Below are 15,851 nucleotides of genomic sequence, written 5' to 3' on the forward strand. Positions count from 1 at the left end.
TAAGAGGGTCACATTCAAGAAGACAAAATAGAAATATTCCAGGTGAAACAGACAATGGCAAATTCTATCTATACTGTTTCCTATAATTTCCATACTTTAAAAGAGTTAAAATAGGCCCATAGATCTAAAAGAAGAATCAAATGAATACAATAATACTCTCAACATAATCAACAGTGTCTGTTTTCTTGGTTGGGCCAACAATAGAGATAAATTTTATAATTAACTTTTGAAATCTACTGATGTGTTTAAGTTTGAATATGGCTTAATCTGGTGTTCTGGAAACTTAAGACTACACATCCTAGAAAGCAGAGCAGCTCTGCTGAGAAGGTCTGAAGGTAGAGAAACTGGAGGTGTGTGCTCTGACTTCCGTCTCCTAAACTCCACTTGGTTCTTAACTCCCTGAGATTCCTCCAGGTGGAAGAAGAACACTGACTTTCATGTCAGGGAACACAAAACATCTATCTCACTTCTTCCAAAGCAGGCCTGCTTTCTTTCTCAGGATCCCATCTTCCCTGAAAGGTGTGGAAGGAAGTACTTTGCTTTAAAAGGCCTCTTTACTTCATAGTTCAGGGAACTTCCCATATTCTCTGCCTTCGAGGCTCTAGCTTATATTTAAAATCAGAGAGAGGAGGTGATTTGGGGGGGAAAAAACCTGTGAGGGCTGGTTTTGCACAGGAAGCAGCAGTGTAAATTAATGCTTGCTACCAACCTGTTTATATGAACTGCTATGTCTCTCTATAAAGTTATGGCAAAACTACAGGCCCTACAATATGGATAATGATTTAAAATTTATCAGAATAAGCAAAACCATAAGCAGTCTAGATTTGAAGAGACTGATGGGTTTCTTACTCTGGGCCACAAGGACTTCTGTCAGATTCTTGATTTAGCATAAAACATCAAATCAGATAGACCACCCCTTAGAGTGAGCTGTCAAATGCCTCTTCACCCCTACTTCAGAGAAGGGCCCTGTTCCCTGTTCTGGGAGCTGACACACCAACGCAGCACCTTTGGGATCTTGGCTCCGAGGTCCTGATACTGTTTGGGGTTCTTGAGGAAGTTCACAAACTCCATGATTTCCAGCTTGGCTTCTTCGCAGCCCGCCACATCAGCAAACCGCACATCGATGTTGTTCTTCAGGATTTTGGCGGTCGTCTCACCAACGCTGAAGAGGCCTCCTCCTCGTCCTCCCCGTCCTACTCCCATTGGGCCTCGCCTCACAGCATAGAGGAAAATCCCAATAAGAAGCAAAGTGGGGATCAGGCTTTTTAAGAAAGAGCTGCAAAAGTCCAACAAAACACCAAAACGTCACTGTCATCGAGAGAAAGACAACAAAGCTTTACCTTCAGACCTTTATAATTTAAGAGCCGCTAAAAAGCAGTTTGGCTAAATATTACATTAGGCCCCATGTTATATGGAAAATTCCTATTAAACCAAAAAAAAAAAAAAAAAAAAAAAAAAGACTTTACAGTCAGGGTGTACGATCCGATTTCCCCCTGAATCTGCCACCTCTTGTTCTTAATGCTTTTTAGGGGTTTTATACATTCAAGCTTTCTGTTCTAGCCTCCATGGAAGTTAAAGGCGATTCACTGCATTATGCCTTACATGACCCCCATCCGCCAACACCCTAATATTTTCAAATTTCAGTTCTAGAATCAATTTCAGTTTTAACCTTCTCACTAATTACTGATACTAAAGTTTGCTTATGGGAAATGGGAATGATTTAAGAATACAATGGTACTGGGATCAGCTGGGTAGTGCAGTGGATAGAGTAACAGCCCTGGAGCTGAAGGATCTGAGTTTCCATCCAGCCTTACACACTTATTAGCTATGTGACTCTGGTAAGGCACTTATCCCCAGTCACTTTGCAAAAAAAACAAAAAACAACCCAACAAAGAAAACAATGGTATCCCTTATTTGGGTAAATAAGATTATTAAAACAAAATAAACAAGATAATACTATCTCATTTCTGTTTGTAAGAGGAATTAATATATTATTGAGGCCAATACTGTTGAGCAAACAATGTAAGCTCAAGACCAATTACAAGAAAGATTTTCTGAAATTACATTACATGTATTTGTCCATCTGCTCATATAATAAATACTTATTAAGTACCTACCATAGGCATAGCATTATATTCTGAACTTGGCAATATACAAAGAAATGGTAAACATAGTCTCCATCTTTATGGAGTTCATAGTTCATTCAGCTGGTAAGACAATAATTAAGAATTAAACAATAAAATAGTAAAATAATCATACAAAACAGTGCAAGAATATCAAAAGGTGCTGAGGAGTTCCACAAAAGGTGAAAAGGAGAAATCATCATGGGATAAATAAAGTAGGTAAGGAGGTTTCAGAGAAGTGACCTGAGCTGGGCCCAAAGGAGGGCTCCATTATTAATTCCTTCTATGGCCTCCTTTTATAATGTTATTCAGCTTAAAAATTTTCTGCTTCAGTTTTTCCAAATGGAAAAAAAAAAAAAAAAAAAAGAAAAAAGTTAAGCCTTTTTAAAAAGAATCAGATGCCCAAAATGAAAATGACACCAATCTACATATGTCCCAGGGGCCCCTTTCTTCTACTTACCCATCACTCTCGGTGGTATAAATCACTGCTGCCTGATTGGCAGCTTCAATTCCCAATTCCCACTGGGCAGATTCCAAATTTCTCTCAAATGTGTCAACACTGCCGATGTTAAACCACACGGATTTCTGCAGAGACCAAGACACTAAAATCTAATGGAGCTGCACAAAGCACTAAGAATATGGCAACTTAGCCCATCTCTCTGAGAGGTGATCCTTCCACACTAGTTCCTCTTCTTATAGACTACTCCTTGCCCACGGTCATTCGATGTCATCACTAAGTCTGCCAATGTAGGGGAACTTCACCATGGTCTAGTCTCTCTTTCTACCCTTAGGCTGTGGGCAATCTTGGTTCTACTGTCACATGGTGTGATGGTGCAAACAACCCCTCCCCATTTGCCTGTTATCTTCACCATTTCTACCCTTTTGATGCCTCCCAGTTTGCTGAGAGTAGTCCTTAAAAGCTGAAGAAAAGCACTGAAAAGATGGTCAGAAGATTCAGTTTCTGAAATATGTCTCAACAAATCAGCTTTGAGTTCACATCTCACCTCAGAAGATGCTCCAGGAGTGGGAATCACTCGCACAAACTGTTTGTTCACAACTTCAAGTCGGTCCACCTAGGAAACAGATAACCAGCTTTAGGTAAAGCAAGACTCTCTTCTGCAAAGGGAAGGTTGGCTCTATGGAACACAGGACATTGAGTAGTGGTGTCTGGGCATTCTGTCCGTGTTTACACTATAGAATCCTCAGACCTTCCAACTTTCTCTGAGAGGTTGTTAAATTCTCCACAGTATCTGATCTAGCTGCTCCTTTTCTTCATATGGACACTACTAGCCTGGAGTGCTAATCTGTTCACATTTTTAAAAATAGGAACCATATCTAGAGGAGAAATTGATACTTTGTTCTGCTAAATGCCAAGACATCCAAATGAATAAGAATACACAGAGAATATAGCTGGGTCACGCTGATCGTAAAGTCAACCATTTTAAATGCATTTATGGTCCTAGAAAGTTAAGTATATACCATAGACCAATGATTACTGAAAGCAAGTGACTCATTAATTTAGCCTAAGGATGAAGATAATGAATGACAGATTCATATGTTTGTCATATGCTTCAATAATAATGATAGGAATAATAGAAAAAGGGAGAAGAAAGGAATCTACTTTCTCTCTTAATATTTAATTCCATGGACCTTTACTTAACAGATTCTGTGGGCTAAGTTTTCAGAATACAAAGACAAAAACTCAAGGATTTTTACATTCTTTCTACGGGAGAACACAACATGTACACATAGAGAGAATATAAGGGAATTTGAAAGGCCCTAATAATTATAGAAATAAGAAGAAATCAAGGCAACTCAAGTCATCATCTTGTTAACCAAGGTGTCACTGTCACAGTGAAAGGATGCTGGACCTGGAGTCAGGAAGATGAGTCTTCCTGAGTTCAAATCTGGCTTCAGATCATTATTATTATTGCTAATAAATGTGACCCTGGGAAAGTTTTCACTCTGTGTACCTTGGTTTCTTATCTCTAAATGAGCTGGAGAAGGAAATGGTCAACCACTCCAGTGTCTTTGCCAAGACGACCCCAATAGAGTCAAGAAGAGTTGGACACAATTGAACAGCAACAATTAGTGAAAAATAGAAAAAGGGAAGGAAAAAAAAAAGATAAAATTCAAAGGAGGCAGAACTATGAGGAAACTAGCATTCTTAAAACATTCTTGGTGGGACTATGCTGGCTTAAATAATTAGAAGAAAAATATGGAAATAGATTATACTAAAGAAGGCCTTAGAATATCCAATTGTAAAACCAGCAAAAGCTGAAATAACTGATTTAGGTCTTATCTTGAGGTTCATTAAAAAAACATTTCTAATTCAAAAGTATATACAACCTCAAAGAATACCATGAACCAATCTCAGTCATAGTTCTTTCCACCCCAAAATGAGATGTAACTATTTATTTTTAACTTATGTGCGAAAGTAGGATATTACATTGACAGTTTGTAGGTTAATAAGACATGAAAATATGGTACTTCTGCCTTGAACTCACTATTATCTCCTCTTCTTTACTGGATATAATAGCCCAAGTGGCTCGTCATGCCCTCTCTAGCATAATATACTGTTCCATAAAGATGCCACTGAATCATTTTAATATTATAATTCAGTATACATCAATGTAAGAACTTTTAGCAGGCATGTTTGTATTTATCTAACTGATGCCTAGAAAGTATTAAGCCTGATATTACTGTAATATGCTATTCCACATTGTATACATTGCTCTAAGATGTACAATATGCTTACTGTTGTGATGAGACTATAAATCACAGGAAACCTGCCTAAGCTTACTACATGGTCTAGAAAGGGTACTACATTCCCATCCAATTTTATCATTTCCTATGCTATCTTAAACTTCTCCAGGCACAGGAGACCCTAAAGGTAGTGTTAAACATTATAAGTAATGTGATCTGCATACTACAGAGAGAAGACGTCTTTATACTTTCCAAAAGGGAGAATAACATTTTATTTTAAATGAGGATTTAAAATTCTCTCAATATGAGCACAAGAGGAAGGTGAGAGCTGAGAGCCAGGTAGCATTTAATTGGGTAAGAAACAATACACATTTGAATGAAACAGACTATTCCCTGAAATTTGGGTATGAGCTGAGCTTCTAGAATGAGCATTCTAGAATGAATGTATTATTGTCAGTTATGCCAAACAACTATCCTGAGGATCACTTAGAAAAGAAAAACTATTCCACGGAAATAGAGTTCACACATCTAGTTTCTTCAAGGCCCCAAATATTCCTGATTTTTCCACCTTCTCCTCTGTTCAGATTCTGACCCAATAACTGAAATGAGCAATTCGTTCCTAGAATAGTGATAAAAATAGAAGTATGCTCTTACTGTACTCTGACGATTAAGGGCCCAGAGGGAATTTGTATCTAAATTCTCTTATTTAAAGACAATCATTTCAAAATTTATCAAAAGGAAACAATTATATTGCATATGCACCTCAATTCTTCAAAATTATATATATATATATATATATATATATATATATATTTACACACACACACACACACACATATATATATATATATATATATATATATACACATATATATATATATATACACATATATATAGCAAATATTCTTTTGAGGTCAGATGGAAAATTGAGAATTATTATTTTCTAAATCTGAATTGGCAAAGTGCCCATTAAATATCACTATTATCCAACTTAAGACCAATATTGACACATGTCCCTTAAAGAATAAAAGAGAGAAGTAATGAACTATCAAAGAATATATGAAATGTATATCTTGATTTGCTTTTCAAAGTAAAATTTTGATAAAGAGGTACCCTCAACTGGGCTAAGTACCATCCTTTGGGGCCTTGGTAACCTAGTTTTTACTTTTGTAAATTTCTTAGTCTCAGAGTAGGTTGATGAGAGCATGGCTCTAGTTCAAAACCCTATTTATTAATCTATCTCTAGCCCTAGGAAACCATTGCCTACTGTGTATACCACTCTCTGTCTCACCTCCTCTTTTTAGCATGAAGAAATGAAATTAAGTGGACTTGTAAATTCTATGATTTCAATTATTCCTAAAGTAGAAGGGCTGCTTTTTGAAAACTGTGCCAAATAACACAGTGACCTTAAACAGAGGTATCAGATGTCCTGTACCACATTAAAAAAAAAAAATCTATCCGGATAAACCAACCCTATGCTAATTTCTGGTAATATTCCTAGAGATCAACTATGAAAGACAACTTTCCAGGACAGCGAACAAAAGGAGAATACCATGTTAAGAATAAGTGTTCCTGGCAGCATCATAACAAGTCACCTGGCTCTAACCCAGTTCTAGTCTAAAATCACTGCTCATTTCAACACTTCCAGGAGTATATGAACACTGCTACCTTTACCAACATGAATCAGCTGATGGTCTTCATAAATTGTTGTAGCTGAAAAACTTCATCAGTGAAGGGCCAGCTTTTTGGTCATGTGCTTTCTGCTTAGCTAAGCTACTCCTTAGGTGACAGACATATAGTTTTGTCTGGACCCATGCTATGAAATTTTTTCATTTTTAGCAGCACCTACCAAAGCTGTTAATGTAGTCTCTGAAAGTTTAAAGGAGGAGAGAATTACAAGTAAGAAAAATAAGCTTGAGCAATAAAGAAAAATGATCATTCTCCATTCTTTCCACATCAAATGGGAGAAAGATGACCTCAAATAGGTTAAAAGAGATGCTTTAACTGCCAGTATCCAGAAGCTGCAATCCTTTCATATATCCAATGCAAGACTTCAGCAAAAAGGCACTAGTGGATTTCCTTAGTCACCCTCATTCAAAAACAAAATGTATGTGGAAACCATGCAAATACCTAGGTTAAGGTAGAATTTTACTGTCCCTCTCCTTATCACATGCACAACACTTTTTCTCTCACCAGTCCTCTGGCCAAGTAATATTGTACAAAATGCTTCCAAGTGATTTCTTTTCCAGAATCTCGAAAATATAAGTAGAAAAATCCCACAGCGAAGCCTGCTCCCATGATAGCCAGATTACGGAAATCTTTGTTGTCCCAAGGGAACTCTCCCTGTGAAAGAAAAACCAATGAATTTCATACAAATGAAAGGATTTTTTCAAATTCTAGAGAAGCATGAAAATAATTTTCTTTTTCCTTGGGCTTTATTATTGGAGTTGCCCCCAAACTTCCTACCTAGTTCATTTTACTGTTTCTGCTAAAGTTCACAATAGCTGGCTGCATGTAACTGGTTTAAAAGACTGTTCTTATTTTGAAGAAAACTCTTATCCAGTCTCTGAAAATACATCAATGATGAGGAATTCCATTATAAAAGCCTGATTTTATTTTATTTATTTATTTTTTTGGTAATAATAGCTTTTTATCTTTCAAAATACATGCAAAGATAGTTCCAATTTTTTTTCCTTTCCCTTCCTTCCTTCTCCCTCCCATAGAGAGTTCAATACAGGTTAAACATGTACAATTCTTCTAAGCATATTTCCACATTTACCATGCTGCATAAGAAAAATCAGATCAAAAGGGGAAAAAAGTGAGAAAGAAAAAAACCAACCAAACAACAAAAGTGAAAATACTATGTTGTGATCCATCAGGCTCTCTCTTTCTCTTTTTGGGTATAGATGGCTCTCTCCATCACAAGTCTATTAGAATTGATCTGAATCATTTCACTATTGAAAAGAGCTCAGTTCATCATAGTTGATCATCACATATATAATCTTCTTGTTGCTGTGTATGATGCTCTCTTGATTCCCACTCACTTCACTTAGCATCAGTTCATGAGTCTTTCCAGACCTCTCTGAAATCATCCTGCTGGTCATTTCTTATAGAACAATAATATTCTATTACCTTCACATACCATAACTTACTCAGTCATTCCCCAACTGATAGATATCCACTCAGTTTTTAATTCCTTGTCACTACAAAAAGAGCTGCTATAAACATTTTTTGCACATGTGGGTCCTCTTCCCTCTCTTATAATTTCTTTGGAATACAGTCCCAGTAGAGACACTGTTGGATCAAAGGATAGGCAGTTTTATAGCCTTTTGGGTATACTTCCAAATTGCTCTCCAGAATGGCTGAATCAGTTCACAACTCCACCAACAATGTATTGGTGTCTCAGTGTTCCCACATCCCCTCCAACATTTATCATTATTTAAAAGCCTGATTTTAGAATTAAAAGTCTGTATACAGGTTCCATCCTACTTGACTGTTTCTATAAGGCTTGGTAAGGTTTTTTTCTTTTTTTTTAAATCAGCTAGGGAAGCTCTTTGAACAAGGTATATAGTTATTAATGCAGCAAATCTAAGGGAGACTTAAGAATTAGATTGTCCAAAGTTTCAAATTCCACCTTCATTGTCCCTTGAGAAAAGTGACTATGGTGACATATTTAGATTTAGATTAATATGACATACATCTGGAGAACTCTACACACCTTCTGTATCCGTTTCCACCATGCAAAGTCATCCTTCTTCCCTCCTCTCTTGCCACCATTTCCTTTGACTCCATGATTCTTTGGTTCATCAGTATCTATGAGAAAACAAAATTTGGCTTGAGAAAATCAGTAAATCACTTTTAAAAATAGTAAAAACCATTCTACTCAGAAACTGGTAGTTGTAGTGGAAAGAGGAAAGAAAGAGAATGCCAGGCTAAAAAACAAGTCAAGAAAATCACCTTCTTGTTCTAATGATAAATTAGTGTCAAAGAAACTAATAAGACTTAGCCAGTGCTCTACTACATGCCTGACAGAGTGGATTATTGAAAATTAATGGATCCACAGAAATCGATGGAGAAATAAAATACTGAAGCTTCCTAGAAAAGGGCATAAGAACAAAACAAACATAACAACTCTAGAAGAGTATTCACTTGAACTCTAACTTGATCATCTAGCAATAAGAAATGATTCAAGAAAGTCCAAGAAGCAGAATCCATTGGGGCAGAGAGATCCATTTCAGGTCACCCAAACCATCTGTATCTCTGAACTACACAAAATCCTCCTCCTTTGTTCTTCTCTTGCTACCCTGAAGAAAACATCTTTCACTAAAGCTATCTTTGTCCCTGTCTGTAATATTTTTTTTGATAAAAATTAGAGTTAACTGTTGAGCAGCACCTTCAGGTGCTTCGGTCAGGTCAACTTCTTAGTAAGCCTGTAGAGGAAGGATCTGGAGCAGCATCAGCAATAGATCCTTGTGTTGGAAGTCCTATATTCACGGCAGTAACTGCAGGACACAAACCTCACAGTACCTGGAGATACCATAGACTTCAGCTGGTATAGGTGCTGTTCTGGATGCTGGTGTGGATACTGGGGCTATTGTGATGGCTCTGCCCCCAGCTCTCAGTGTTGATGCTTTTCTTTTACAGATTCATGGATTTTTTTTTTTAACAGATTTATTTTATTATTTCTTCTAATCAAAGACTATATGATAATATGAAATCATCTCTCAGATATGGAGCTTGCTACAGTTATTCCAAATTTTGTAAACTTCACAGAGCTATGGTTGAAATCCTTATAGGCTCCTTATTTCCTTCCAAGGACAAGTTAGGGTTTAAAAAGCTAAAACTTTTTATAGAAAACTTCGATCTAGGAAATAATCTTTATACCTCCGTAAAATAATCTATGTTCCTGATGAAAACTTTTTTTCCCTTCATAGGATTATCAGACTTATTCATTTTATTTTTTTATCTGAATGAGATAGTATTTGTAACAGTGCATAGCACAGTGCCTGACACATAGCAGGTACCACATAAATTCTTTCTCTCCCCACTCCACCACCATTTCTTCTCTCAAGATGATATAAAGAATACCTCTAACTTACAGGAACTGATGCTGAGTGAAATGAGCAGAACCAGAAGATCATCATATACTTCAACAACAATACTATATGATGATCAATTCTAATGGACCTGGCCATCCTCAGCAATGAGATGAACCAAATCAGTTCCAATACAGCAGTAATGAATTGAACCAGCTACACCCAGCAAAAGAACTCTGGGAGATGACTATGAACCACTACATAGAATTCCCAATCCCTCTACCTTTGTCGGCCTGCATTTTTGATTTCCTTCACAGGCTAATAGTACACTATTTCAAAGTCCGATTCTTTTTGTACAGCAAAATAACTGTTAGGATATATATGCTTTAACATACTTAACATGTATTGGTCAACCTGCCATCGGAAAGAGGGGATGGGAGGAAGGAGGGGAAAAATTGGAACAAAAGGTTTGGCAATTGTCAATGCTGTAAAATTACCTATGCATATAACTTGTAAATAAAAAGCTATTTAAAAAAAATTACACATATTTAACCTATGTCAGATTGCTTGTTATCTTGTAGAGGGAGATAGGAGGTAAGGGAGGGAGGGAGAAAAATTTGGGACACAAATTCTTACAAAATAAATGTTGAAAACTAAAGAAAAAAAAAAAAAGAATACCTCTAGCCCAAATGAATTATTAACATTATGCTAATCAGATGATACTGCTTTGGTAAATTTTTATAGTTTACAGAAGGGCCCAACATAAAGGACAACCTTCCTCCATATCCTAGTAGGCAGAATGAAAATGATGGTAGAATTTCTCTGCTATAAATTAATTCCAGTAGCATCGTAGCTCAGCACAGACAAATGTGGACTATACTGGGATGCTCTCATTCCAAATAAAATAAGAAATAACAAACAAGAGGAGAGGTAACAGTTTTCCATTATCTAAGAGTAGGAGATTCAGAGGGCATCCAGAATGGTGCTATGAAGTATGAAGTAAAAGGAATTCAATGAATATTTTGCTGAAGAAAAAGCAGAAATGAACTTAAGGTTGCTGTCATCAAGTAGACAAGGCAGGACTTGAAACCAGGTCTCTTGGAGCCAAAAGACAACCCAGATTTCTTCCTAATGCACCAGAGCTGCCTTGGTAGAAAAGGCAGTGGGGACACACAATGTAATGGTTCTGATTTTTCAGCTCAGGAATATGTTTGGCTCACAAACAAGATGCATATCTGACTGTGTATACATGTAATTTCAAGACTAGAATAGGAATGCAGGAAGACCAAAACAAAGAAAAGAGGTGATAGATTTAAGACAATTGAAGATTATAGGCAGGATTCTGAGAAAGTTTAAAAAAAAAGAGAAGTCACCATCCCAATCGAAACCTGTTTTCCTTGAATTGTGATCAATGATAAATGATCACAATAAGAAGTCTTTAATCTAAAAAATGCTTAGATACAGATCTTGGCAATTTGGGAGGGTTCCTTTACCTTTCTTTGGAGGTGTGGATTCTTCTTCACCTGCGCTTCTTCCACTTCTTTTAAAATACTTCTCAAAGCCTTAGAGACAAAATGATTAGGCTCTAGGCCTTCAATGTTGTCAATCACACAACCTTTCAAAAGTCCTTTTGTAACATCAATTCAGAAGAGACAAACTAGGATAGAACTTGGACCTTTCTCACTCTTCATTCTCTTGCTTGCTAGAATCAACATTTTTATCTACCTTTTCTAGCAAGCAGTATGCAATTGCTGAATCTCAGAAGGAAATGCAACTCTCTAGTCTGCAAGTTCTGTAACATGCTTTTTGGGTTCCTGTCCCTCATTTTACACAACCAAAAGACCTGCTGGTTGCCCACCTGCTACTTTTACTAAAAATGGCTCTATTTGAAGCTTTGGCTTCATTATGTAGCTTCTCTCTAAGTCTAGCCTGCATATAATCTCTTGACTTCTTTGCTCAAAGAAATACAATCAGCTCTCTAATAAAAGTAAGCAGTGCTCTGACCCCATTACTCTCTCTCTCTCTCTTTGCAAGACAATTGGGGTTAAATGACTTGCCCAGGGTCATACAGCTAGTAAGTGTTAAACATCTGAGGCCGGATTTGAATTCAGGTCCTATTGACTCTAGGCTCATGGCTCTTATCCACTGTGCCATCTAGCATTGCCTTGTTCTGACCCCATTACTTCAAATAGCCTTAAGAGGACTCATGAATCAACTTCTTTTTGAAAAAGCTTTGCTGCCTTCTACAGTGTCATCCAACTTCCTTCATGCACTAAGGAGATGAGCCCTACCTGTCCACAACTCACTCTCTGCCAATGACAAAGTTGCTCTTCTAGAGAACTTCTGAAGAAAAGTATGTACCTTTGGGAGCTTTCGAATACAGCCACTGGGAAAATGATGTCAGTCTTCCTTGCAGAACCAGCTGCTGAAAGTAGATTCCCTGGAGACGCTGAAATATTAAAGAGAATCAGTTTCCTGTGCACCAGCAACATATTAGAGCATTTTCTCACTCTGAGGGTTATAGATCCCTAAGGGGACAGAGATAGGGGTTGAAGTTTAAACCGACAATCTTTATCCTTCTGTTTACATAATGTGCAAAAAAAGTGGTTCTGACAAGGAAAAAAGAAACTAAATTCATCACAGTAAAATATGGAAAATTTCTATAACCTCTGCTGTTAGTGGTAGAAAATCTAAATACTGCTTGCTTCGGGCATTCCTGGCTATTAGATTATTATTGTCACAATAAAATACCTTTCTAAGAAAGAAGGAAGCCAAATAGGATGAAAATACCAAGAGGATGTTAGGATTCAGCTTTGGGCAATTTAGAAAATAACTTCCTCCCTCCCCCCACCATTTATTCTTGATAGAGCTTCAGCCCAGAGAGAAAAATGCTTCTGTTTTTATCACATACTTTAAAACAATGGGAATTGTTTTTTTTTAAATAATATTAAACACAATAATCATAGATGCATATGAACAGTTACTCTGGATCAAATGTTATGAAGATAAATAGTATCAAAATTAAAAGCTTAGGACATGATATTGGGCATATTTTTTCTATTTTAAAATTAGATTTATGACTTCGATAGTTTTGAAGAAACCCCTACCACTAATACAGATCAGCAACCCCATTGTAAGGCCCCGACAAGTTAGGTAGTGTGCCCAGAAACAGAGAGCCAGTTATCAAAGTTATCAAAGACCTGGGCTTCTTAGCTCTGAGGCATGGGACTGGAGAGAGTTAGTCTAAGAATTAAGACTGAGGTTCCAGATTTACCTGACACCATCTGGCCGGCAAACTCACATAATTGCTCAGTACCCTGGGAAACTCTGGAAGAGTCTGAGTTACAGAATCATTGTTTATCTATAATATCCTCCCTGGGAGGTTTAAAAATATATATATATATATGTATGTATAAATAAATAAACATGGGCATACAGACTATTGTTCAAGAGTAGGAAAGTTTTTGGTATATGATACCTACAAATTAGCTATCAAAGTTATTATACATTGTTCCTCATTAGTAACAAGCTTCTCTCAAATGACCCTATACTATGTTTAAAGATCTTCGGCAACGCTTTGATAAACGTTGGGTTCTGAAGCCTGAATGAAAAATTTAAAAGTAAAGTTTAATGAGCCAAATTGGAAAGGCAATTGTCTATCAATGGGAATGGCCAAACAAGTTACAGCATATAAGTCTGATGGAGTATTACTGTGCTCTAAAAAATGATAAGTAGGTGCTTTTGGAAAAACCCAGGAAGACTTATGTGCACTGATGCAAAGTGCATCAGGATTAGAAGAACAATGTACATGGTGACAACAATATTATATAATGATCAAATGTGAATGACTTTGCTATTCTCAGCGACTCAGAGATCCAAGACAATTCCAAAGAATTTATGATGAAAAAATACTCTCCACCTCAAATAAAGAACTGAATACAGATCAAACTATCACTTTATGTTTTTTTTTTCCTTATTCTGTGTTTTCTTTCACATGACTAATATGGAAACATGTTTTGCAGAATTACACAGGTATAATCTTTATCAGAGGCAGGTGGAGCGAGAGAAAGAGAATTTGGAATTCAAAATTTAAAAAAAAAGAACACATACTACAAACTGTTTTTTACATGTAATAGGGAAAAAAAAGAAAAAAGCCATCAATTGTTCCATACATATAAATGGATCCTGACTGACTCAGCCTGAATGTAAATAGTAATCATTTTGGCTTTGGCCAGAAACCTGAAGCGATATTTCCTTCCTATATTTATTTATTTAGATTTTTTTTTTTTAACTAGTGAAGGAGAAGATTCTTTGCCTCAATAGCTACCTAGCCTTAATTATTGAATGGATGTGGCACTGAGACCAGTTAAGACCTTAGCTTAAAAAGTCCAATGTCTCCCACTGCATTCAGGGCCATCTCCAGTTGTACTGATCTATAACTGGCCACTGGATCCAGATGGTTCTGGGTGATCTTGCCCAGCCCTCCTTTACTTCAAAACAATTCACTCACATGTCATAGCCTCACCTTCCTGAACTCATGATACTCTTCCAGAAGGAAGTTACAAACTATGGGACTCCTGCTTAAAGGCAATCAGATAATCTATGTAAAATAGAAGACAGCTCAGAGCTGCTCCTCAAAACATGGTGTTGTTCAAGATAAAAACTATAAAAATTTCTGTAGAAATAGTACTAAACAAAATAACAGCACCTAAAGGCATTCCCAGGTCTATACCTACATTAACTCAATGAATCCCCACCACACCTCTGTGAAGTAAGAAATATGGATCTTAAATCTCTTTACACATAAGGAAATGGAGTCTCAGGAGAGTAAGACACTTCCTAATGGTCACAAAGTCAGTTGGAACAAGAAGCAGGATTCAAACTGAAATCTCCTTCGACTCCAGACCAGGGCCTTCACCATTACTCCATGTTGCTCAATGGGTTTCCCCACTCTAAAAAATAAAATGTCACACATGTCGTACACCATCAAATTTAAAAAAATACATATTTAAATCTTTCCAAAGTGAGAGCAGACATTTAATAAAATGGGAATAACACGGTAGTGAAGAGGAAAGAGGAGCAGATTTGTATTCAAAGGCCTAGCTTCCAAAGCCAGACATGGTACTGACCACCAGTAGTATAACATCTCCTGTAGGTGTTAGTTTTAGATTCTCTCTTGTGTCACTTCTAAATTCTCCTATGACTTTATAAGCTTGGCTCTATTTTTCTGGCTGAGAAAAATATGCTATAGGTTTGGGAGGCTGAGAGTAGCGCATCAGGGACCATTGGAGAAGATGGGAGGCTCAGTTTAAGGCCTTCATGCTCCAGTTATCTCTTCACATTCTATTACCATCCCCCCACACATTTGCTAACCTCTGGTCAGTCATCCCTCTACATTCCCAGTTTGTACTTCTGTTCATACTACTGTTTATGTGAGAAATGTCTCCCCATCATCCAAACCCAATTTCAACTGTGGTGCTCCTATCCAGGCTTCAAAGTCCAGTTCAGATGTCACAAGGCAACTCAGTGGTGCTGAGCCTGGAATCAGGAAAACCTGAATTCAAATCCTGCTTCTGACACTAGCTATATGACTCTGGACAAATCCCTTAATCTCTGTGTGCCTCAATTTCCTCAACTGTAAAATGGGAATGATAAAAATAGCATCTCCTTCTCAGGGTTATTGTGAAGATCAAATGAGACAATAATCATAACTCATTTAGCATTGCCTGGCACAGTGCTAAATAAGATGTAAGTAATTATTATTATCATCCCCATAATCCAGTTCCATGATCTTTGGCAAGTTCCTTACCTTTTGGAACATCAGTTCTTAACTGTCAAAGGAGAGAACTGGGCTAGGCAATCTCTAAAAGCATCAGATCAGAGAATTTTAGAGTTTGAAAGGCAGTGGGAGACTACCTTGTCCACTGGCATTTTACTGGGAGGAAATTGAGACTCAAATAATCACTGTCCCCTTGGTGAGAGTGAG

General features: G+C 37.0%; 1 protein-coding gene across 2 annotated transcripts in view; it reads right to left on the minus strand.

Moving 5' to 3' along the window:
* Positions 1 to 15,851, minus strand: part of LOC127547751 (AFG3-like protein 1) — a 35,410-nt gene that overhangs the window by 17,801 nt on the left and 1,758 nt on the right. Inside the window, exons 2-8 of one of the 2 annotated variants that reach the window (XM_051974730.1) lie at positions 12,227 to 12,314; positions 11,359 to 11,427; positions 8,548 to 8,642; positions 7,023 to 7,172; positions 3,128 to 3,196; positions 2,584 to 2,708; positions 1,006 to 1,276 (exon numbers count right to left, since the gene is read on the minus strand). In XM_051974730.1, coding sequence (XP_051830690.1) covers positions 1,006 to 1,276; positions 2,584 to 2,708; positions 3,128 to 3,196; positions 7,023 to 7,172; positions 8,548 to 8,642; positions 11,359 to 11,427; positions 12,227 to 12,314 — 867 coding nt within the window. The remainder of the gene's footprint in view (positions 1 to 1,005; positions 1,277 to 2,583; positions 2,709 to 3,127; positions 3,197 to 7,022; positions 7,173 to 8,547; positions 8,643 to 11,358; positions 11,428 to 12,226; positions 12,315 to 15,851) is intronic. The other variant, XM_051974731.1, reaches the window with a different exon arrangement.

This window comes from Antechinus flavipes, chromosome 2 (genome assembly GCF_016432865.1).
Source record: "Antechinus flavipes isolate AdamAnt ecotype Samford, QLD, Australia chromosome 2, AdamAnt_v2, whole genome shotgun sequence".
Classification (NCBI taxonomy): Eukaryota; Metazoa; Chordata; class Mammalia; order Dasyuromorphia; family Dasyuridae; genus Antechinus; species Antechinus flavipes.